Source organism: Saccostrea cucullata, unplaced genomic scaffold, assembly GCF_032062105.1.
Source record: "Saccostrea cucullata isolate Sc308-1 unplaced genomic scaffold, CSIRO_AGI_Scuc_v1 ctg309, whole genome shotgun sequence".
In the NCBI taxonomy this organism is placed as follows: Eukaryota; Metazoa; Mollusca; class Bivalvia; order Ostreida; family Ostreidae; genus Saccostrea; species Saccostrea cuccullata.
The window spans coordinates 186,391-208,953 of NW_026932621.1; the positions used below are offsets into that span (position 1 = coordinate 186,391).

The 22,563-nt window shown below is 32.9% G+C and overlaps 3 protein-coding genes across 3 annotated transcripts; 2 read left to right on the plus strand and 1 right to left on the minus strand.

The window, feature by feature from the left end:
- Positions 1 to 7,928: 7,928 nt before the first annotated feature.
- LOC134235604 (uncharacterized) lies at positions 7,929 to 9,983 on the minus strand. Its single transcript, XM_062717740.1, has one exon. The coding sequence runs from the start codon at positions 9,981 to 9,983 to the stop codon at positions 7,929 to 7,931; it is 2,055 nt and encodes a 684-aa protein (XP_062573724.1).
- A 3,563-nt stretch (positions 9,984 to 13,546) lies between these two features.
- Positions 13,547 to 15,997, plus strand: LOC134235624 (uncharacterized). Its single transcript, XM_062717756.1, has 5 exons — positions 13,547 to 13,682; positions 13,790 to 13,869; positions 14,934 to 15,039; positions 15,289 to 15,392; positions 15,763 to 15,997. Exons 1-5 carry the CDS (start codon positions 13,577 to 13,579, stop codon positions 15,949 to 15,951), a joined length of 585 nt encoding a protein of 194 aa, XP_062573740.1. The 5' UTR covers positions 13,547 to 13,576; the 3' UTR covers positions 15,952 to 15,997.
- A 3,844-nt stretch (positions 15,998 to 19,841) lies between these two features.
- LOC134235625 (uncharacterized) lies at positions 19,842 to 22,546 on the plus strand. The gene is made up of 5 exons (XM_062717757.1): positions 19,842 to 20,013; positions 20,162 to 20,241; positions 21,248 to 21,356; positions 21,968 to 22,071; positions 22,328 to 22,546. The coding sequence occupies exons 1-5, from the start codon at positions 19,908 to 19,910 to the stop codon at positions 22,493 to 22,495; spliced, it is 567 nt and encodes a 188-aa protein (XP_062573741.1). The 5' UTR covers positions 19,842 to 19,907; the 3' UTR covers positions 22,496 to 22,546.
- The last annotated feature ends 17 nt before the right edge of the window (positions 22,547 to 22,563 follow it).

Sequence of the window (22,563 nt, forward strand, 5' to 3'; positions counted from 1 at the left end):
ATTGTACTCAATTGTTTTCAAATAGGCTAAAATGGAACAAAATTCAAAAGTAGCTCTTCTGGCGCTCAGAAGAGCCCTGAAGCCTTTGGGACATCTTGATGGACTCTGTACCAAATCGAGCGAGCAGTACAAACAGAACAACAGGAACATATCATGTACACCAACTTTTATTCGCGACGACTTTATTTCGCGATTTGACGGGGGTTAACTTGTTCGTGACGATTAATTTTCGCGATCAAGACTATTTTAGATCTGTTGTTAATAGACACATAGACTTTGAGTCCCGGTTCGCGGCGAGAAATATTCGCGATGACGAGGCTCTAGCGAACTTCGCGAAAATTTTTCGCACGCGAATAAAAGTTGGTTTACAGTATGTGCTAGCCGCACTCTACTATACTTGTTTCAAACTTTACAGACCTCCTCCAGTGATTGGTGCATGGATTCCAAACATGGGTAATGTCGACCGAATGTGTGTTTAATGTATGATAGAGAAAGGATTATAAACTATAGACAGAAAAAACTGACTCTCCAGGTAGAAGGCTGTGCGTTGGACTAATGCCTGTGAAGTATGAAAAATAGAAAGATTCCGGTTACAGAAACAGAAACCCGAAATCTCAAGCCAGGGTTCGGAGTTCGCTTATAGCTATCTCCTACCAGACTTGGAAGAATCGTACATTTTGGACGTGGTTTGCGACGATGGACCTGGAACTGACACAGTGTACCAGGAAAGCAATGCCATATTGGAATTTAGAGAGTTGAAAAAAAGAAGTCACAAAAACAAGTGAGACCCACTAAGTTGGTCAGGGACAAGTGCAACTAGGTGACGCGACAAGGATTATGTTCCTTGTAAAGATGATGGCATTCGTAGGGAAGGAGGGACAATTATGATGTCAAATGAAGCAGATATTGTTGGTTCTCCATAGCAACGAATTTCTTTATAAGATTTCAGAGATACAAAAAAGCAATGCCATCAAAAGACAACTAAATTAAACTATACAAAAACGCCGCTATCATGCAGCAGTACTTTTTAGGTGTAACATGAAAGATGAACAAAGGAGACACCAGGATAATAGAAACATTGTAGATCAAATGCTGACGAAAAATAATGAAGACAAAATGGAATAATAGAATGAGAAGTGAAAACATGTTACACATATGGGAGACCGATGGGAGATGATGGAAATTTATGAACACAAATTTTAATGAGATCCTACCAGTGACTGTAACGCTGCGCAAATATAAGAACAAAAAAAGAGAAGAGGCTATCATATGTTGAAATTGAGAAGATAGGGGCTAGATGTATATGATGGAAAAGGAGCAATTAATTGAAAAGAGCGGAGACGCTCAGAAGAGTCCCTACTTGTCACCAGCAGAAGCAACAAAATGGAGTAGAGGCGCTCTGTATAGGCCCTGTGTGCCACCATCAGCTGCCAATAGAAACGAGTGAAGATTCTCTGCGAAGTCCATCTGTGCATGTGCAGCAGCCAATACAAATGAGTGGAGACGCTTTAAGGTGGCCCTATCTGCCACCAGAAGCAGCCAAAAATGAGCGGAGATGCCCTGAGGAGGCCCTCTTTGCCATGAGCATCAGCCAATAGGAAGTGGAGTTAACTGCACTTTGAAGACCCTACGTGTCACCAGCAGCAGTCAATAGAAATGAGTGAAGATGCTCTAAGACAACCCTACATGCCACCAGCAGCAACCGATAGAAATGAGTGCATGGATACGCTCTGTGAAGTCTATCTGTATCATGAGCAGCAGCCAATGGAAATAGTCTGGTCCGATTTATAGAAAAAATACTTTTAACGGCAAATAATTATTATTTGGTCCAGCATAGTTTTTTAACCTAATTCGAGTATGCTGAATCCGAAAAAATATGCTGGCCTTCATGAAAATGGCGTTAAAGAGGTCAAAATGGCGATTCAAAATGGCGGACATCCAATTTTTCTAATTTTCTCTAAATGTCGTTAAAAATGGAGAAGTAATGAGTGGCTATCTTACTGAGAGTAATAAAACTATAAAAAAATATAATAAAATGCTAACATTATTAGTTTAACTCAGAAAATTTAGCCGTTTTTACACTTAATTCGAATTTTCTCTAATTTATTTGTCTATTGTTTCTTTATTCTTCTTTGTTCAGGATTTTACATTTGCAAATACCCATACACTGCAGATTTGTATTTTTTCCTCTACATCTCACAGTTCTACAATAGAATGATGGTGCAGCTGTAAGGTTAAAGTCAAAATGGCGCTTCAAAATGGCGGATATTCCTTTTTTTCAAATTATTTCTTAATGTTTTTTACATAGGAGAAATGATTTGTGAATATCTTATTGAGCGAGTACAATTAACTAATGTAAAATTCCAATAGAACACTATTATGAACACTTTAAAATGGAAAATTTAGTCGTTTAAATTAAAATGTGTTAATTAGCTCAAAACTCAAATGACGTAATATTCACTCGAATTTCGAATTCTCGAAAATATTCAAACTGCTTAATTTTGAAAATAAATTACAGTTTTTTTTTTTATATAATTATAGTATATTGATTATTCCATTAAATATGAACAAACAAAAAATATCAGAAAAGATTCATGTTTTTCTGGAAATAGTTAAAACAAACTCGACTTAACAGTTTCCAAATTTTCCCCCTCGTATTTGACCGTGTTCTAAAGCCTATGAGCCCCCGTCCACCTAAAATCACTCCTGAATCCAGTCTTTATCAACTTGCATTTCTACCTTTACATCCCTCAGCACACCATCAAATATAACTGAAGAAATTCATTTCCGATTTCATCGAATACTTTGTTCTAGCTTTTTAGCACTTATAAGAACTTAGTATTATACCCTAACATCATCTATTCCAGCTTTATTTTATATGTTTCACTCTGTCTTCAGAATTTTGGTATTTTCAACAGTCAAGTAAAACGGTGCCCTGTGTCAAGGATGACAACCCACTTGACACGTAAAAGATCTTTTCTCTGGAGTTCGAAAAAGAGTAAGCTCACAGGGGGCCACCAGAGAAACGAAAATCCTCCAAAAACCGATTATTTAAACTGATAGTCCGCCGAAACATGGCTGAAAAATAACCGACTCGGCGTTAAACAATATACAATCAATCAACACTCAAGGAAAAATACATTTTATGTTCAAATGTTAAAAGTCTATTTTGTTTTCCAAAACCTTATGCAAAATGAAGAAGAGGTACTATGAGCAATTAGCTCACTAAATGATACCCCCGTTACCCATATGAATAACTATGAATACACAGTGTCCATGTTTTCCTATGTGAAACCCAAAATATTTGTTGGATCAAAAAGTAAAAGAGGAGGTGCACAATGGCAATATGTAATAAAGGTTCTGTGAAAGTTTAACAAATTTCATTCAGTGGTATGAGACGAGTTGCGAATACGAGACGGGTACCCCAAAGCGTAAAAGACGGACGGACATACCGACTACTCTATACCCTCCCGCTTTTCAATCGGGGGGGGGGTATAAAAAATCTCTGATATTCAAGACTTGTAGCTCTTTATTTCGTGACCGCGTATAGATTTGTTTTCTTTTTGGGTAGAAAGGTCATTCTATTAGCACGAAAATTCTCAAACTTCATCATCTGGAATCACATTGTGTGCATATTTTGGTGAGAAAAGTTGTAAAATTATGCAATTTAATAGCGCCTGCAGATTCCTCGTGATTCCTATCACTTACAAGCTTTCGTACAATAGGCATAAGCCATTCTTGACTTCGATCTAGTCAACACTTCTCTTGACAACAAAATTTTCTTGAACACTCCAAGAACTTTACAAGGCAACTTGATCCACACTTCTTCGTTAGGATAGTGTAAAGTTGTATCAAGAATCGAGGAAGGATTGAACACAAACATTTTCATTCAAAGATTTTGTAAATTTAAATTTTTTTTAATTTATATACACTGTTCAATACAAAATTGGTGGAGGAGGACCGTTCACACCATGAAATATTTGAGAATGCAGTTGAATTTTTGACTGAGAATAACAAAATGCAAATGTAGGGACACAGAATCAGAGCTGGGCATTCAAGAATATATATGGTTTACGTATATTATACTGATAATTCTTAATAAATATGTTTATGTTTGGATATTATAATATATTCAGATTTATATAATGTAACAATTACTAGCAGTAGCAATCTAATTGCTCGTGGTTCATCATTTTAAAAATCATACTAAGTTATGTTGCACTAGATCTTCCACATGACCATAAATATTTTTTTCTATACTGGACTAAAATTAGATCAAGAATTTCCAACAACTGATATGATTTAGCAACCCTCGAGCTACAATGTTCACTCGCCTTAATGCTCGGTGAATTGTAACTGCTCTTGGAGTAGCTTAATTTTCATATTATCCCCAAAACAGCAATTATTGTATGATATTATTAACTTTTTATATGAAGAAGCATGATACATGTATGATGGATAATAGGTAAAATGTGTTTGGAATTGTCCTAAAAAATTATCTTAATAATAGAAGTAATTAAACAAAAATCCGTTTTATAAAAATCCTAAGTCATTAATGAAAATATCCATTAACTTCCATCACATATTTGAACATTATTTCATGAATAAAAAAAACTGTTATTTATTTTCTGCAAAACAAATCAGAATTAAGCAGTTTGGGTATTTTACGAAATCGAGTGTATAACACGTCATTCGAATTGCCATTTTGAGCTAAATAACACATTTTAAATTTAAACGACTAATTTTCCGATTTAAAGTGATCATACTAGTGTTCTATTGGAATTTTACATTAGTTGTACATCACTCAATAAAATATTCACAAATCCTTTCGATTATGTAAACGACATTAAGAAATAATTTGAAAAAAAAGGAATATCCACCATTTTGAAGCGCCATTTTGACCTTAAACTTACAGCTGCACCATTATTCAATCGTAGAATAGTGAGATATAGAGGAAAAAATACAAATCTGCAGTGTATGGATATTTGCAAATGTAAAATCCTGAACAAAGAAGAATAAAGAAACAATAGACAAATAAATCAGAGAAAATTCGAATTAAGTGTAAAAACGGCTAAATTTTCTGAGTTAAACTAATAATGTTAGCATTTTATTTTATTTTTTATAGTTTTACTACACTCAGTAAGATATTCACTCATTACTTCTCCATTTTTAACGACATTTAGAGAAAATTGGAAAAATTGGATGTCCGCCATTTTGAATCGCCATTTTGACCTCTTTAACGCCATTTTCATGAAGGCCAGCATATTTTTTCGGATTTAGCATACTCGAATTAGGTTAAAAAACTATGCTGGACCAAATAATAATTATTTGCCGTTAGAAGTTATTTCCAGCCTTCTTTTAAAAAATCAGGACCAGATTAAAATGGATAAAGACGCTTTAAAGTATGGAAAATCTCGTAGTGTAGGCCCAATATACCAGCAGCAGCAACCAAACAAAATCAGTGGAGACGCTCTGTGGAGGCCTTATGTCCCACTAGGCACGAGGAGGATAGGAAGCAACATTCATAAAAATTATAGGAGATTAAAACAGATCAAAAATACCAAAGAAAGGCTTCTTGAATGACTGCAACAATTGTTGAAGAATAACACTTCTTCCCATCTAAAGTAAGATTATGGCTATATAAAATCATATTATCAGAATATCCACAGCTGTGGATGCCAAACTGCGTAAAAACAAGCAGGGTTTAGACCAGGGCGAGGGTGTTTTGATCAAATATTTACTCCAAGTACTCGTATTCATAGACAGTCTTTGGAAAATTGTGCGGTCTTAGGGCCTTCCACAACATCTTATAGATGTCATTAAGAGTTATGTTAACTTCCGATGCAGAGTTGAAAACACCAGCATGGCTTTGACATTAAAAGAGGAGTATCTCAATGCTGTAGCCATTGACTGGGTCAGGAAGAATACCACATCTGATATTCCGATAGGAATCAGATGGGTACATTCACAACACTAGAAGACCCGGACTTTACTTATGATATAACCTTATTCTCTCACTTCTACCAGCACATTTTATACAAAAACCAACAGGTTCCACTAATTTGCAGGGAGCATTGGACTGAATTTAAGTTCAGCACCAAAAAGACAGAGCTCATGACCTTAAATGTAAACAATCCATAAGCAGTCAAATTGGAAAAACACATCCTTCTATGCACCAACACCTTTACATACCTAAAGTAACAACAGATGGTAGAGCAGAAAATGAGATCAAAGAGAGACTATCAAAAACAAGAGCAGTATTCAAGAACCTACAAACTATCTAAAGATCAAATCAGTACACAAAACTATTCAGGAGCTGTATTCTACCTATCCTCGTGTATAGATCAGAGTGTTAGAAAATAACAGAGAGTGACTTAAGGACATTGGCAAGGTTCCTGGCTTTTGTATAGATTTTTTCAAGAACTCTTGAACAGGTGTAATGATAATAAACATGTTATATTCGGGTACATTTAACCCACCAAGCCACCCTTCCTTATTAAATTTTGTCAAATCAATGTTTTTACAATTCTCAATGCATTTCCTATGTAAAATGTTGATAAAAAGGACCTACTTAATTTTTTACCATAAAATTTTTCCAAAATCCAGTCATTTCAGAAAGTTTATATATTTTATACATTATTGTATCCTCATTTCCAATCACATCTAGATATCATGACTGAAAACACAAATTTAGAAACATGACACAGATCTACCAACACTGTTCATTATTTTAGAGTTACTTCCCTTAGAATCTAATTCGTATTCATAATGGTAAAGACAGGTTCTCGGCATTTGTCATATCTCGTGATTGTCCTTCCCAGCATGGGTATACGGTAAATAACGGTCTGTTGACCACTGTTTACTGTCTGTCCCTGAACACAATGTACAACAAAACAATCACCGTTTTTCTTTCTTGCTGTAGAGATGATTCTACCCGTTGAAGGAAGCACATATGCTTTTGTTTACCTCTGTAAAATGTACTCTTTGCTGGTTTTCATTTCATAGAGAATTCTACACGGGGGATCACTCTCAATCACAGTTTTATAAGTGAATAAACCCATGATATAAACCTTTTTTCTCCGGATAACCGTGACTTGCCAATGTCCTTAAGCAAGCTGTCGGCATTCCATACAAAGTCCCTGAGAAGGATCCTAAGAATATTTTGGGCAAACACCATCTCAAATCAGGACTTTTCAACAGCTTCTAGGAAGAGGACATGGCCACATCAATATCAGAAGACGCTGGAACTGGCTTGACCATGTACTTAGAAGTTTGAAGGGACTCGGGCAGTATCACAAATACAGCTCTCTTCTGGACACCAGAGGAAAAACGGAAGAGAGAAAGGCCCAAAGGCACTTGGCGGCGGAGAGTGGAAGCCAAACTAAAGCTGGGGTACACTCTAAAATTTAAGCTAGCCAGGGACAGACAAGGATGAAGACCCCTTGTTACCGCCCTTTATGCCAAAGGCGTCACGGACAGTAAGTATAGCAAACAAACAGACAAAAATAACATTTATTGACAAGAATGAGAATTTGTATTTTGAATTACATGTATACTTCAAAGTACAGGTTTATGCATCAATTGTCTAACCCAGTCTATTTACTAGTATACAAAACATTCAATTATTGTACCAGTCCTTCTTTGATTCTACAAGATTTGAACATGCACAACATATTACACCTACATTACAAAGCTGTACATTTACAAAATGATACCCGCCAAAATATTTGAAATTTTAATATCTTTTATATGAAATAAGATTTTTAATAAATTTTTGTGTGAAATGCTATTAAAATATACAAGTCGTGATATTATAGAGAAAATAATAACTTCAAATCTGTGTCCAAGTACTTTTAAAATCATTTATTCCTAAACACACTAGACAGATCCTCTATCTTGTACTTTGAAACTTGTTAAAACACACATGACTAGGCTTCTGAATTAATATTTCTATACAGTTGTTGTTTCACACGTCTTATTCTTATATCTGTGGCCTCTCGTATTCTGTGAAAAGCTTCATGCCTAAGCGACTCTTGGTAGGACCTTAAGGCCCCGTGTAAGTCTCCGACAATATGCTGACAGATACCAAGGATCTGCCAGGATATGTCTCTGAAATGGACAGGAACATATCTCCGATCATCTTGAACCAGCTTTGTCTGTAGGTCTGTCAGTGTCTGTAAATACCGAGATATATGACCCAGTCTATAGTGTGGTAACACTAACAGCATGTCTACTAGGAGATACGGCGATAAATGTAAAAGAATCTCACCATTTTGTTCACTGGCATCTTGTTCTAAACATAATTCTTCAAGATAGAAATCATCATTTTCTAAATGTATAGTGTTTGCCCAGGCTTTATTCATCTTTCTAAACAAAGAGAGGTTGCACAGAGCTGCGCTATAAACCCGTGTATCTGTTATTTGATCACATATGACATAGGGATGAGACAGTCTTTGTTTAGCGAGATAAGTGATTCTTAATGTCATACCGTATCTTTCTGTTCTGAAGTAATACAATGCTAGAAAAAGTAAAGTAGACACGGGACCTAATCTTGATGCCAGTTTCAGTGTATTACAAATCACTCTGTCAAAGTTATACAAACTTTTACGTGTGAAACTTAAAGGAGCGTTCTTTTCCATTACCCGTGCTAAATTAACGAGAGTTTCAGCTGTACAAAACTGTATTGTTAATATTTGGAAGGGTGAGATCCATAACTTTGACACCTTTTCAATGGATTTCAAGAACAGATAAGAATCTGATATACATCCGACAGGAAGCGGTATTTGAAATATCTCAATCATTCCTGAAATATCTCCATCGACAATATTTATAGATCTTCCTTCGAAGAGGGGGTTACTGAGGGCTGGTTCTAGGATTGATCTGAGAGTAGGACTAAGCAGCAGACAGGACACGCCCATTCTGTAATACTGGAAAAGATGTTCTAAAAGATATTCACGTGCCTCACCGATTACTTTGTTTATGAACATGTTGTTCTGTGGAATAAAGAAATTGGGAAACACTCCACGATAAACACATTGAATGAGATATTTAAAACACTTCCAGAAACAATCAAGTAAATTGTTTGGGCACCATCGGAAGTTTCCTAATTGTATTATCCAAAACATTGTGGTCTTCATGAAATATGAACACAGTAATTTGGGTTCCTCTCTCTGATTGAGAACTTCCGTCAAAAATATTTTCAGAAGTCCGTAACACAGAAATTGTGTATGATTCATGGTAAACACTATGTGTTTTTCGGCTTGAGAAAACGATAATCTCCATTCCAGATCGTTAGAAGTCGATTCAATTTTACTTCCCACAGGCACACAATGATAACCATTTTTTAGAATTGTTTCCAACACTGGTGCAGGTGGCCACGCATGACTTCGGCATCTGTCTACCCAAACTCTCAATAACTTTGGCCAACATAATGATGCAAAAGAAAGAGCAAAGTCGAATTCAATAGATCCTATGTTACCACTAACACAAGGACCATGGGCGTCCATATTCGCTCCTCGGTATTGTCTACTATTTGCAAATAACGGAATAGATCTTTTACTCCATAGAAAACTAGATATATAATTGCCGTCATTAATTGGACGAAGACATGGTATCGTAAAATACATGTGCTGTCTCGGGGGTGTAAGAAGGCGTAGTTTGACAAATCCTGGCGGTGTGTCAGAATCCTCCATTAAAATAACATCTTTTGTTGATTCATTGCATACATGGGATTGACAAATGTCTGTTATTAGTTTGTAGTTACAAAACCAGTACATACAATCTCTGTCGGATGAATCAAATCGAAAACCCTCCCTCCAGCTACCGCTCTCCATAAGCGCCGAATTTCTACACTTATAAAAAGGTTCCCTGATCATCTCAAATATGTCCCTGACGTCCCTCCTGAACCCCACTTCTGTCGGGGTGCCGATCTTCCAACACAGTCCAGCATAAAGAACTTTTGACACACGGGGAATATGGTCCATTCTCTATAGAAATATGTTAAAACATGATTATGAATTTTTTCCTGGAAAACTAGATAGTATATTTTATAGAAATGCAATCTTGTAACTAGAGATAAGACAAAATGATTGGGATTTAAATGTTTGCTTAGAGTTGATGAATTCAAATATTCAAATATTTTTTCTTAAATAACAATGAAATGATATGAAAAATAAAGAATTTCAAAATGCTGAAAACACATTTAAGTAATCACATAACGTACTTCATACCTTATCAGTCTTTCAACAGATGACAGTCTTTAAATAGTAAGTTAAAGGGAAATGTCACTTAGCAATTAATAATTGTTTTTTTTCAAAACAGGGTGAGAAATTTTAAAATCAACTAAAGAACCACAGAACACGGAAAATGTAGCAATATGAAATGATTAAATTATTTATTAGTGAAAAAATTTATTTCGAAACATATTTGAAAATTCTTCTCAAAATCAGTGATTTCTTGGTCATTTAAAAAAAAGATATGCATGTATCCTCAGCTAATGAAGATAAGAATTAACAGATTTATTATTATATCCATATATTTAAATCAGGCACCAGAAGTGACTTCCACAGCCTTTGTTGTCCTCAATAGTATATACATATGCATGTATGTATATCTATGCTTATGAATCAATATGTTTTGCAAATGAACTCGAAAACGCTTTCACTAGAGTTCATACTTTCTCCTCTATAAATACACTAGAAAAAAGATGATGTCCGCTTAATTAATAATTTTGTTTTGATTAAAAAGAACTTTTTCCTTTAATCTAAAAAAAATTAATTTCCTTCTTTCAATCTATTCCTTTTCAATATAGGAAGAGTCGTGAAGTTTGCTTTCTAATTGATCTATATTTGAATTTTTAGCACCTAACAAATTTGACTTCCTTCATGGTCGTTTTGGAAATTCTAAAAGTGTTTTAAAAAGACGAGACATGAATTAAACGAAACCAACACACACATATATAGACTTGTTTTGAATGATTCAACTAATTGTTTTGATGTCATTGTACTATATCCACAGGTTTAATGCATCCTCAGCTAAGTTGGGGAAATATTGTTTTTACTCTGTTTCTTATTATTAATTTTTCTTCTTACAGCACTTTTTTGTCCGCGAATACGTATACACATCTGACTAAGGTAAATGTTTTTAGGGTCAGTAGACATGTTACGTAGATTTGCCGAACGAAGTTTTTCATTTTGCGCGCACGTGCTTGCAATATATGCAACACGAGAAATGATCAATATGATGCTTTTAAGCGTAACTTTTTAAATTTTTGATGAAATGCTTTGAAACTCTTAAACTTTTTTCTGATTTTAAGCAAATAATATAAGGATATATTAGTAACATAGACAATATGACATGGACAAAATAGCAAGATCTCATGCGCAATTGATTAATTAAAATAAAGTTCAATATCTTTCTTGTTTTTTGGCAAAATCCTTTGAAATTTTACTTTGCCATGCATTAGGATATTATACAAAATAATAAATTTTTGAAAACCGTGCATGCACGTGCGCTTTCTAAAATTTTAAATAGCTATAACTCCCTTGGTTTTCAACCAAACAGGATGGGATTTGAAACATAGATAGATATAATAGACTTCTACAAGAAGGTATGGTCAAAATGCATATGCAAACACCTACTTTCTAATCTGATTGGTTGAAACTAAAAATATTTGGTTTTCAACCAAATTTTTGAACATAGTAGATGTAATGGACTTCTAAATTATGGTCACCATGCTCATGTATGCACGTGCGTGTACGTGAAATGAGTAAATTCAAAAATACACTTGAATAAGCGTATTTTTAAAATAGTTTTGGATTAAATGCTTAAATATTTAGTATATTGAAATATATAGATTGTGTAGACAAGATGATATGGTCATTAAAGAAATGCGCGCACGTGCAACACACACATGAACTTCTGGGTAAACTTAAAGTTTTGCATGGATCTTATTTAATAATTGTTTTGAATATGGCACCAAAAGGGATTGTAGCGTTTATATCCACAGGTTTAATATTAGCACTTGTTTTCGTTGTTATTATTAACGATGTATGGAGAGAACCACGAATTTATGACCACCACAAAATATAAAAATCCATATGCATTTCTACTAAACATTTTCCAATATAAAATCAAATTCCCATAAAACAATATTTTTTTCCTCAAACCTCGAAAATTTATCCCACGAAAATATGTAATTATATTACAGTATACCTTTTCATACTGAATTTTAGTTTAAACTATCATATATCAAATTCTAATTTGAAAACATTTCTAAACGAAATAAACACAAGTTTTTTTTTCTAGATTCCCCCTAAACTAGTTTAAATCAATCAGGTGCGCAATTCATAATCAACAATATGTTCAAAACAACAAAACACTTAAAAAAGCGAACAATCCTATAGATATTATCATTTATGGAAGACATTTCTCACAAAAAAGGATATAAATGTTCAGAAAATGCTTACGATTAGTAATTTACTATTCATCAGTCTAGCACATTTAACCAATGATCCATTGGATATATTAACCAATGTAGTTTCTTTATTTTTATATCAATACGATAGTATCTACATTTTCTTTGTCCGAAATAGAGCAAAACAAAAAAAAGAGAGAGAAAAAGGAAAAAGTTAATATAGGTTAATTACCTAATATAGTAATATAGGTTAATTACTATTATTAATTAGTAAGAATTTTTACTGTGCATCGTTCGTGCGAACATATTAATGTGTCGATAGTGCGGACCTAATACATGTTGGTTAATGGTTAAAAAGTCAATTAATGTATATCCCCCCCCCCTCCGCTGCTTGAAGAGCAGAAGTTATATATGATATCATCTCTCATCCACAACAATGAAATTTATTGAGACTTTTATAGAATCTTTGTCACATAGTGCCATTTTACACCTCTTATTTTACCTTTTAATCCTACACATATTAGGGGTTTCCCAGAGCAAATCATGGACACTGCCATTCTTTCTGTAATATTGAAGGGTGCCCATCTCTTATCCGCAACTCCTCATATACCACTGAATAAAATTTAATGAAACTTTTACAGATTCTTTATTACACAGTGCCATTGTGATTTTTTATTTCAATTTTTTATCTTACACTTATTTTGAGGGTTTCCCAGATCAAAACATGACTTAGTCGTTGTAATCATGATTAGAATTAAACGACCCTAGAATCACGTATTAGGCTAATTATAAATGAATAATTTATATAGTTATTATTATCATGTTCTGCTATCAATAGCCCCCTGTAGTCTGCTTAATAATCCCATATTCAGTTCATCTCACTTTTGTAATCAAAGAGACAATTGTTATAACTTTTTAAAAAATTCCACTATTTTATTTTAAGTAATGTAATGCAATGTTCCACCATATATTTTCACATTTCTAAATTTCTATATGATAAACATCACTTGTCTGGTTGCGTAACATATGTTGCAAATGAATCATTTTGTTTTCAGTACGTTAATTTCTGAAAATCAATAGTGTTTGTTAGCTTTTATATATAAATGCAGTTAAAACAATTCAACTTTAATAAAGAAGGTTTCCTTAACCTACTAACACACCATGCAAGGCGCCAGAGTGTTCGTATTAATTTGTTTAATTAAATTTGTTTTTGGATGTGAACCATTTGTATACCATTACCAGAACATATACTGCAACGCTGATTATGGTAGGTTCAATGAAAAAGAAAAACAAATACACATGTTCAAAATTATTAAACAAATTATTTTTGAAATATCTATAGAAATTTTATTTGAATCTTGGTTTTATTTACAGTGTTTTCCGGATACGTTCAAGAATCATCAGAAACATACACTGCGTCCATTTTTCAAGTTCGAGTTACATCAATGATTAAGGTAAATTTGATCAGTCCTGTGCTACTTTAATAAATACTTATTTTATAATTGTAGATATTTGCAGGGTATTCACAATAACACGAAAATTTAAGTTGATTCAGATAAAATTTATTTAATCATAAAAAGAATGATTACATAAAATTAATGAAAATATAGAAAAAAAGGAAATTTTAAAAAATAAAGTTCTACCATTTTAAAAAAAAAGAAAATCAAAGCAAAACTAATAAATTGCCAAAATATTATGTACCGGTACATTCAAAGTTAGAGGTACTGTAAGCAATGAGCTAACTAAATGATACTTCCCGCCTCGCGATCGCATATGAATATAATGGAAATATCCAGGGAAACTCAATATATGTGTCGGATCAAAAAGTAAAATATGAGGTGCACAATTGCAATTATGTAAAAAATAAAGATTCTATGAAAGTCTCATTAAATTTCATTCAGTGGTATGAGAGGAGTTGCGGATAAGAGACTGGTAGCCAGAGCGTAACAGACGAACTTACAGACGGTCATCCCGATTACTATATGCCCTCGCACTTTTCAAGAGGGGTTTTAAAAGGTGGAGTTACATACTGGAAAAGGGAGATGTCGATACTGCAATGTGAAGGAATTATATCAATACTAACAAATAAAGTAACAAAATTTCATGATTTCAGACGACCCCCCCCCCTTCTCCGCGGGGATCGGAAAATGTATTTTATAAAAATGTTTGAAAAACTCTTGGTTTGTTTAACAGTTATGTTCCCCTTATATGTTTTATATCATTATAGTTTTTCTGTTAAATTTTTCATCGGAAGTTATTTTTTTCTTAATATAAGATAAAAGATTTTGAAAAAAAACCCTTACAGGATGTCATTACTTTTACAGCTATTTTTTCTTTAATTTCTTTTAAAAAATTTTTAAAATAAAACTACAAGGAGAAAAAAAAACACAGACTCCACAAACAGTATAAAGCGAGCTCAAGAGAATATCCTATTTCGAAGCATTTTCACCTCTTTTGTTCGAAATACTCCTTGTGTATTCATCGAGTGCATTGCTGTTCCATAACCATTTCTTTTTAGGGACAACTAGCCAACAAAGGAGAGATAATAACAGTGTATGGTAGAGGATGGGGACATTCTTGTGGCCCAACATGGCTTAGACTCAACAAGGAATATATCTTATATGGCAAGTCCACTTTTCGTACTTTCGAAACACTAAAAAAATTGTGCTCCTTTGGTGTCCTTAAATTTGTTCGAGATTCATTACTTCTTGTAAAAAAGGAATATGGAGACTATTATGATCTCAAACCGGGTATATTAAACTATAATAGTGTTGAGGTAAAAATTATGTGTTACTATTAATTAATTTCAATATTCTTAAATGGTCGTTTTTAAAGCTGAAGCTTTGATTAGTTTAAATGATTATTTTGTATAGTTTCCATTGAGGACGAGGCAACCAACAAACTACAAATAACTGGGCAACAAGAATTCAACCAGAGCACTGTAGGCATAATAAGGAGTTACGACTGCGCTTGTAAAGTAAGAACTTTTGATACATTTATGTGAAAAATGGTGGATATACGAACCGTGATCAATCTTTTAAAAATACCAACAGTACACATCTGAGACGAAAACATAAACACAGACCCCTGGAAATCCCAATGTTGGGATCAGGTGCCTAGGAGGATAATAATTTGACCAACATAACTAGATCATTACTTAATTATTATCATTTGTTTCTTTAAAAAAAACTTTCCTACGTCTGACAGATGATGTTTTTCAAAATAATACAGAGAGACGCTGTTTACATTTTTGGAAACCCTTCATATTCTATCTACATCTGCCTTTTTTATTTTTAAGAGTTTTACTTGTATAAAACGGTGAACCCAGATCCTTTAAACAATTTCAGGTCGAGATCAACCTTCCACAACAATCAATTCCTAACAGTAATGTCCCTGCCAGTCAAAAATGTGTGATCACAGAGCGAGAATGGGATTGTACATTCCAAAATGGATACTGTGGACGCACGCGCTGTAGAGGTCAATCACGGTGTGGGTCAAGTGATTGTCAGTGGTTTCCAGGAGCGTCCATTTGCTGAAAGTTGTAAGAGATTTAGAAAATAAAACGTAATTGTGATAAATAAATTTTTTGTTTCTTGTACTTGAACTACTACCCCATCCAATATCACACAGTCCCTTTGTATGTTAAATACGTTAAATGTTAATTTTTTATCAGAAAGAATTTGTAAAATTGACAGAGAGCTGAAATGAAATAGAATGAAAACATAAGAAACTAGAGGTATTGTGAACAATGAGTTCACTAAATGATACCCCGCCTCCCCTATGAATATAATGGCACTGTCCATGTTTTGCTATGGAAAACCCAAAATATGTGTCGGATCAAAAAGTAAAATAGGAAGTGCACAAAGGTAATATGCTATAAAGATTCTGTAAAAGTTTCATCAAATTTTATTCAGTGGTACGAGAGTAGTTGCAGATGAGAGATGGGTACCCCAAAGCGTAACAGACGGACGGACGGACATACGAATTACTTTATACCCTCCCGCTTTTCAAGCAGGTGGTATAACAAGTGTAATTGTGAAACATTGATGCCTCGTATAGAACTCATTGCCAAGGCTTATATTCTTCAAATAAAAGACAATTCAAAGGTACAAGGTCTGACATGTTGGTACTCAAAGGAATATCAGACCACAATGCATATGTATATAAAATTCCTTGCACCAGCAGTTAAAAAATTTTTACCAAATCAATTTTTAAGATGTATGTGAACGTCCATGATCAAAGTCATAGAAGGTTTTATTAGAAAGAATACTTATATTAAATCCGGTATAACCCAAGAAAGTTCTTGCTAAAGTTTCGTATGGAATTAGTGGATACGAGTTTAAAAAGCGTTACTACTAGTATTTTATTTCACTTGAGGTTTACGTTCAGGCTAACGAAAAATAATTCTTGAATCTCCCCTACCGATTCGGGTATTTTGACACGAGACTGGAGTTGATTTTTTTTTTTTGGAGAAATTAATACATGTATAATTATTGTTGTACAACCTACTGAAGACGGTAGAAGTTCCATCTGAAAATGTAACTACCCTAGCACTAACTCAGTGTACAAAAGTTATGGCAACTGTTCAAGTTTTGAATGTTAAAATACGAAGGTACTGACTCCAATCAATTTAATGTCAAGTAGCAGACAAAAAAAAAACAGAAACTATATGCCCCCGAATCATTGTGGTTCAGAAAAATCATTTGATAAAATATACATGTAGACATTAAATAAAATTGTACTATTAAATCACATTAAAACAACAATTATACAATAACCGGAACTGGAATAATATGATTTTAAAATATTTTATTTTGTACCATATGTGTACGTACGATAACAGCTGAACCTTGTCAAGTGACATTTCTCTTTCTCTATATGTAATGTGCACTTCCAGTTTGAAAAATAACAGATATAGATAATTATTATACCTCGATTCAAATTTTAGCTATAAATCCAATTCATTATATATATTTTAAAATGAAATTATGTAATTTTTTGATTGAATAATCCGTTATATTTCAAAGCTTGAAAATTTTCAACGCAATTGTTCGACCTTCATCACTGATAACATGGTCAATGAAAGTTTTTATAAATACAATAAGATTATATTAACCAATTACGAGGGAAGATATAGTTGAATTTTTGGGTATATTTATGTGGGTCGATTTACACATGTCACACTATAATTAAGTTTTTTTTAAAGGAAATATTTTTAATAGCTCCATAACGTACAGAAACGTGGTTCAAGACAGTCGTGTTTATTTAAACATATTTAAGGTTGAATTCTTCTCATATTTCTAATATTTAAAAATTAATGAAATTTTCACAGAATCAAGAAGAAAAATATCAGTAAGTGATAGTATCAGTGAAATTAAATTTGACCGTTTTATAATAGAGGCAAGGTCAGGTCATTATCTTTTTCCTTGACATTAAGAATAAAAATTTAACTGTTGCCAATTATGTGATACCTACTTCTATTTCAAAAGTTAAATGATTGTTCTTTTTGCATAAAACATATTACTATATCGGGTCTATAGCATGATATTACCAAATTTACATAAATACTTTAACTTAACTGGATATTGGCTACTCCGAATTTTCTCTGTTTTTCTTAATTTTTTAGGATATATCAGTTATTTTCATATGCTTCCTATATTTAACTTTTTCTTAATTTCACATATAATAAAGTAGTCCTATAAATGTACAAAATGATACAAAAACAAAAAGTGTTGATCGTTTACTAAGAGAGAAAAAGTACTTTTTATTGATTTTTGGCTCAAATCTGCACTTTGATAGGAAGCGTTTAAAAGCTAATAAAGTTCTAGTTTGTTTGAAAAAATATATTTATTTGATATATTTTGAAAGGTTAGTCCCTTATTATTAAGTTCACTTACATTTGAAATTTTCTCCAAGTCTTCGATTGTGTAAAAGTTATAACTAAATTCGTTGTTCTATTATAATTTTGAGAGGCAGAAAAGAAGATATTTTCATACACCACCATTCCGCCAAAAATATAGTCCCTGCTAGTTTTCAAGCGCAGTTTACCATTTCTATGTAAAGTTGCACAATTGTGATGAGGAAAGAAAATCATGGTCTTTTAAATTCCTTACACCTCAATATATAAAACATTTAAGCAAATATACTTTGAATGTTTCAATATATCAAAGGGGATTGGAAACAAGTTCCAAAAACTTTGATATTCCTCTCCCATGTATAAAACCTGATTAGCCATAAACATTTAATAATGAATAAGGAAATTAAATCAATCGTTATTATAGTTTTTTAATGTCTTCAAATTTAGAAAACATTTCTATTTTCAGTTAAACGATTGACTGAATTATAACCTCACATTATTACCAATTAATCCTACGCGAAATAATGAGTAAATGACTCTAGAATGTCTTTCGTCAAATTCCTGAGATAAAAATTACTGCCCTACCCACGAAAGCACCATGACATTTCCAAAAGTGGGTTCTAACAATCTATATAACTCAAGTTTTGATTGAATCTAGTGAACGTGCATTGCATTTCATACTTGGACCCCTTTCCTTTTGTTTGATATTACAAAGGGATATACAGATAATATCTTTTCACATGATAGACATTAGATTTCTTAAAATTATGAATAATATTAAAGTGAATTTTCATAATTCAAAGCTTATTTGAAACATTTATTGAGTCAATTAACTCTCCATTTTCAATTCCGGTAATTCTGGTATTTTGACATTTTGTTCAAAGCGGTTAATAATTATTTATTATCTGTTCTCTATGAAATACAATAGCCGCCAAAATGTTCAAAATGCATACATTTTTTGCCTACGTGACAAGTATGTGTGATTTTGTACACAACAAAAACTCACTAAAAACTTAAAAACATTCCTAAATAAATTTTCAGAAATGCATACATCATTTATATACATGTATCATGTTGTACATGTAAAGAGCTCATGCTTTCCAAAAAGTTTTGAATGACGAGCTTACTCTACATTGTCTTTCAAGGCTTGTTTAAAGGGCACAAGGCGAATGTGAGGCATCACTTGGGATACTTCCTTTCCTTTGGCTTCTGATTCTAGTGTTAATGTAAACAGTTTCATATTTGCTCTGCTTACAATTTGTAGCTTGTGATAAGACGTTTGAGCATGATCTCTATGTGTAACGTATACGTAGGGTTATGATTATTTACGTATACGTAGGGTTATGATTATTTACGTATATGTAGGGTTATGATTATTTACGTATACGTAGGGTTATGATTATTTTACGTATATTCTGCATATTAATAAATACAATGCCCTACCATACATTTTTGTAATGCTAGATTTCGACATGAAAATAATCACTTAATTGCCTTCTAAATTACTCAAAATTATTCAATTCGTCATCAGTGGTAATTTCTAAATATCGATAGTGGTTGTTGACCAGTGTATATAAATGTAAATTTCCCTTTCAATTTCATCTACGCAAAGTGAAAATTACTCCTGAAACAACCATGCAAGTTATCAATGTTTTGTTAGTCTTTAATTTTATTAAGTTTGTTTTTGGATGTGGATCATATGTAATCCATGATCAGACCCCTTTCTGCAACTCTGCTTATGGTAAGACTAATGCTTTTTCTTTTGAAATAATTACAATGACTCTAAAGTAATGGACTTAAGTTTTTTTAAATAGATATATTTGATATTGATACAAAGTATAAATATCACTTTAAAAATATATCCTTATAAAATTTGAATTTTTTTTCAGCTATTGTCGGTATAGTACAGGCTTCTTGGGAGTCGGCCGATGAGTCTTTGTTTCAGATAAAAGTAACAACAAATTTTAAGGTAGGTTATTAATCCCCCGTAATCCATTTGATATTTAAAAAAAAAGCTGACTAAATGGCCAATTGTCAAAAAAGTCTTTAAGCAGTAAAGTAACTGTTCCATATATTCATCTTCCTGATCTAGATCTTTTTAAAAAATCAAAACTGGGTCTAACTATAAGGTCAAGCTAGGGCTAAAATTGATAGAATTCGAGTAAAAACTTTACAACAAGGAATGTATAAAATGCAAAATCTAGACTAGCTTTATTCGTTCCAAAAAAATGGAAAGGGTTAATTTTTGTAAAATCATATGTCAAAATGGTCAAAAACAAAGGTCAAGGTTAAAAGGTAAGAAATGTTTGTGCCTACTGAGAGACCACATAAGAAGGAATAAACATTTGAAGTATGGAAGTCCCAGCCCCACTGGTTTAAAAGAGATACAAGAAAGTTTTAAAATTTGTGAAAATGTGCGTGAGCAAACTTTCAAGGTCAAGAGGACAGACATCTTGATTCCCGGAAAAAAGGCTTTTCACAAAAATAACACATGTGAAATATGAATGCCATTGCTTCAACCAATCTTTTTGGCGGACAAACAAAGAAAGTACACTGTTGGACAAGGTAAATTCTTTACGCCTAGAATCTTCTTTTACGGGGATAAAACAAATCTTTTATTAAAATGCAGATTCTAAATCTCTGGTTGATAATAACTAAAATGCAGAATGATTAAAAATTCCTTAATTTTTTGAAAGAAACTACAGCAAATAAGCAAAATAAAATAAGGATAGCAATTTTTTTTTAAAAGTGGAGAAAAAAGACAACAAAATAAAATTAATAATTTAATAGATAAAAACACACACTTCAACATGGAATCATAGAAAGGAAAAAAACCAAATAACAAAATTAATAAGAATAACAGAACATTTAAGAAATTAGCATTACATATATGACTCTTTCTAATTAGGTATAAACTCAAGTGTACTCTTTGACAACAACGCTGCTTTATTGGTATTTCTGCCATGCTGTTGTAGCTAGAAGAGGTGCCCTCCCGAGGGGGGATCATTACAGTCGCTGGTAGAGGGAGGATGAGTTCGTGTGGACCTACAAGAATGACTCGTAACAAGGCATACGTCATATATCGCAAGTTTTCATTTATTGTACTTTAAAACATAATAGTTTATAAACAATATTAACTTTGTTTGAAAAAGCTTTATTCCTGTGTTGACTAAGATATTGAATCGTTAATGATGAAAAGAAACAAAAATTATTTTAAACCTTGTTATACTTCCATTTCTTATGACGACCATTGCCATGAATCTGTGCATGAACAACACTAAGCAAGCCATGTGCACAGAGTTCTTGAACAATGGCTATTCCATCAATTAAGCATTCAATGACATATTCATCAACAATACAATATTTACCATATATTTAGTTATACTCTGAATATTTTGTTTTCAAACAGATGTTAATATAAACAATAAAATGCTTTTTTGGTTATTTAAATACGGAAATTAATGTCGCAGCTACTACAGAAAAAAATACATTACCTGCTTACGCAGGTTATGTATTTTTTGTGTACAAACAACCAAAGATAGACATTTTATTATTTAATGAATGTTTGATAACTCCTCTCTTTCTTTTGAATGTTTTAAGACATGGGCATTGATTTTTATATGTCTTATGAAAGCATTTATTTGAAAAATAAAGTTTTTACTAGGATGTTAATTAAAATTGGTCTTTTTATCTAGTTTCAGTTGATGAAGGGTCATCCTACCCTTTAAGAATTATTGAGAAAGAAGACTACCGTCTTACCACCATGGACAGAATATGGAGTTACGACTGCTCATGTCAGGTATGAAAACAACTTGATAGCTGTATTGTATATATACACAGCCTAGACAAACCCCATATATACGTTTTGAGGAAAAAGTTAGTTTTGCCACCATTGTACTCAACATATATTTCTGGTAGAATTGCAACACTGGTACTCAAGAAAGTTATCTTTCATATTTCTTAGCGAAATCAACGATTTACTTCTCAGACTATATTATTTTTTTTCCTTTCTGTAACCATACTTCCAGGAAGTTCAAATATCTAAATATTTTCAGGTCGAGATCAATATTCCACAACAATTAACCCCTAATAGTGGAGTTCCCGCCAGAGACAAATGTGTGATCACGGAACGAGACTTAGGTTGTCCTTTCTATAACGGATACTGCGCCAGACGAGGATCACAAAATGTGTGCCAATGGGTACCAGGTTCATCCGTCTGCTGAATGTTGTAGAAGATTACTATGTAGAACTTTATAAAGATAATTATGATATTATACTATATTTGTCTTTT

Excerpts from the sequence above, each read along its gene's own strand:
- LOC134235604 (XM_062717740.1), bottom strand. The coding sequence starts at position 9,983 with ATGGACCATATTCCCCGTGTGTCAAAAGTTCTTTATGCTGGACTGTGT.
- LOC134235624 (XM_062717756.1), top strand. The coding sequence starts at position 13,577 with ATGCAAGGCGCCAGAGTGTTCGTATTAATTTGTTTAATTAAATTTGTT. Across the intron at positions 13,870-14,933 it reads GAGTTACATCAATGATTAAG|GGACAACTAGCCAACAAAGG; the intron begins GTAAATTTGATC and ends ATTTCTTTTTAG. Across the intron at positions 15,393-15,762 it reads GTTACGACTGCGCTTGTAAA|GTCGAGATCAACCTTCCACA; the intron begins GTAAGAACTTTT and ends AAACAATTTCAG.
- LOC134235625 (XM_062717757.1), top strand. The coding sequence starts at position 19,908 with ATGCAAGTTATCAATGTTTTGTTAGTCTTTAATTTTATTAAGTTTGTT. Across the intron at positions 20,014-20,161 it reads TTTCTGCAACTCTGCTTATG|CTATTGTCGGTATAGTACAG; the intron begins GTAAGACTAATG and ends ATTTTTTTTCAG. Across the intron at positions 21,357-21,967 it reads CAAGGCATACGTCATATATC|TTTCAGTTGATGAAGGGTCA; the intron begins GCAAGTTTTCAT and ends CTTTTTATCTAG.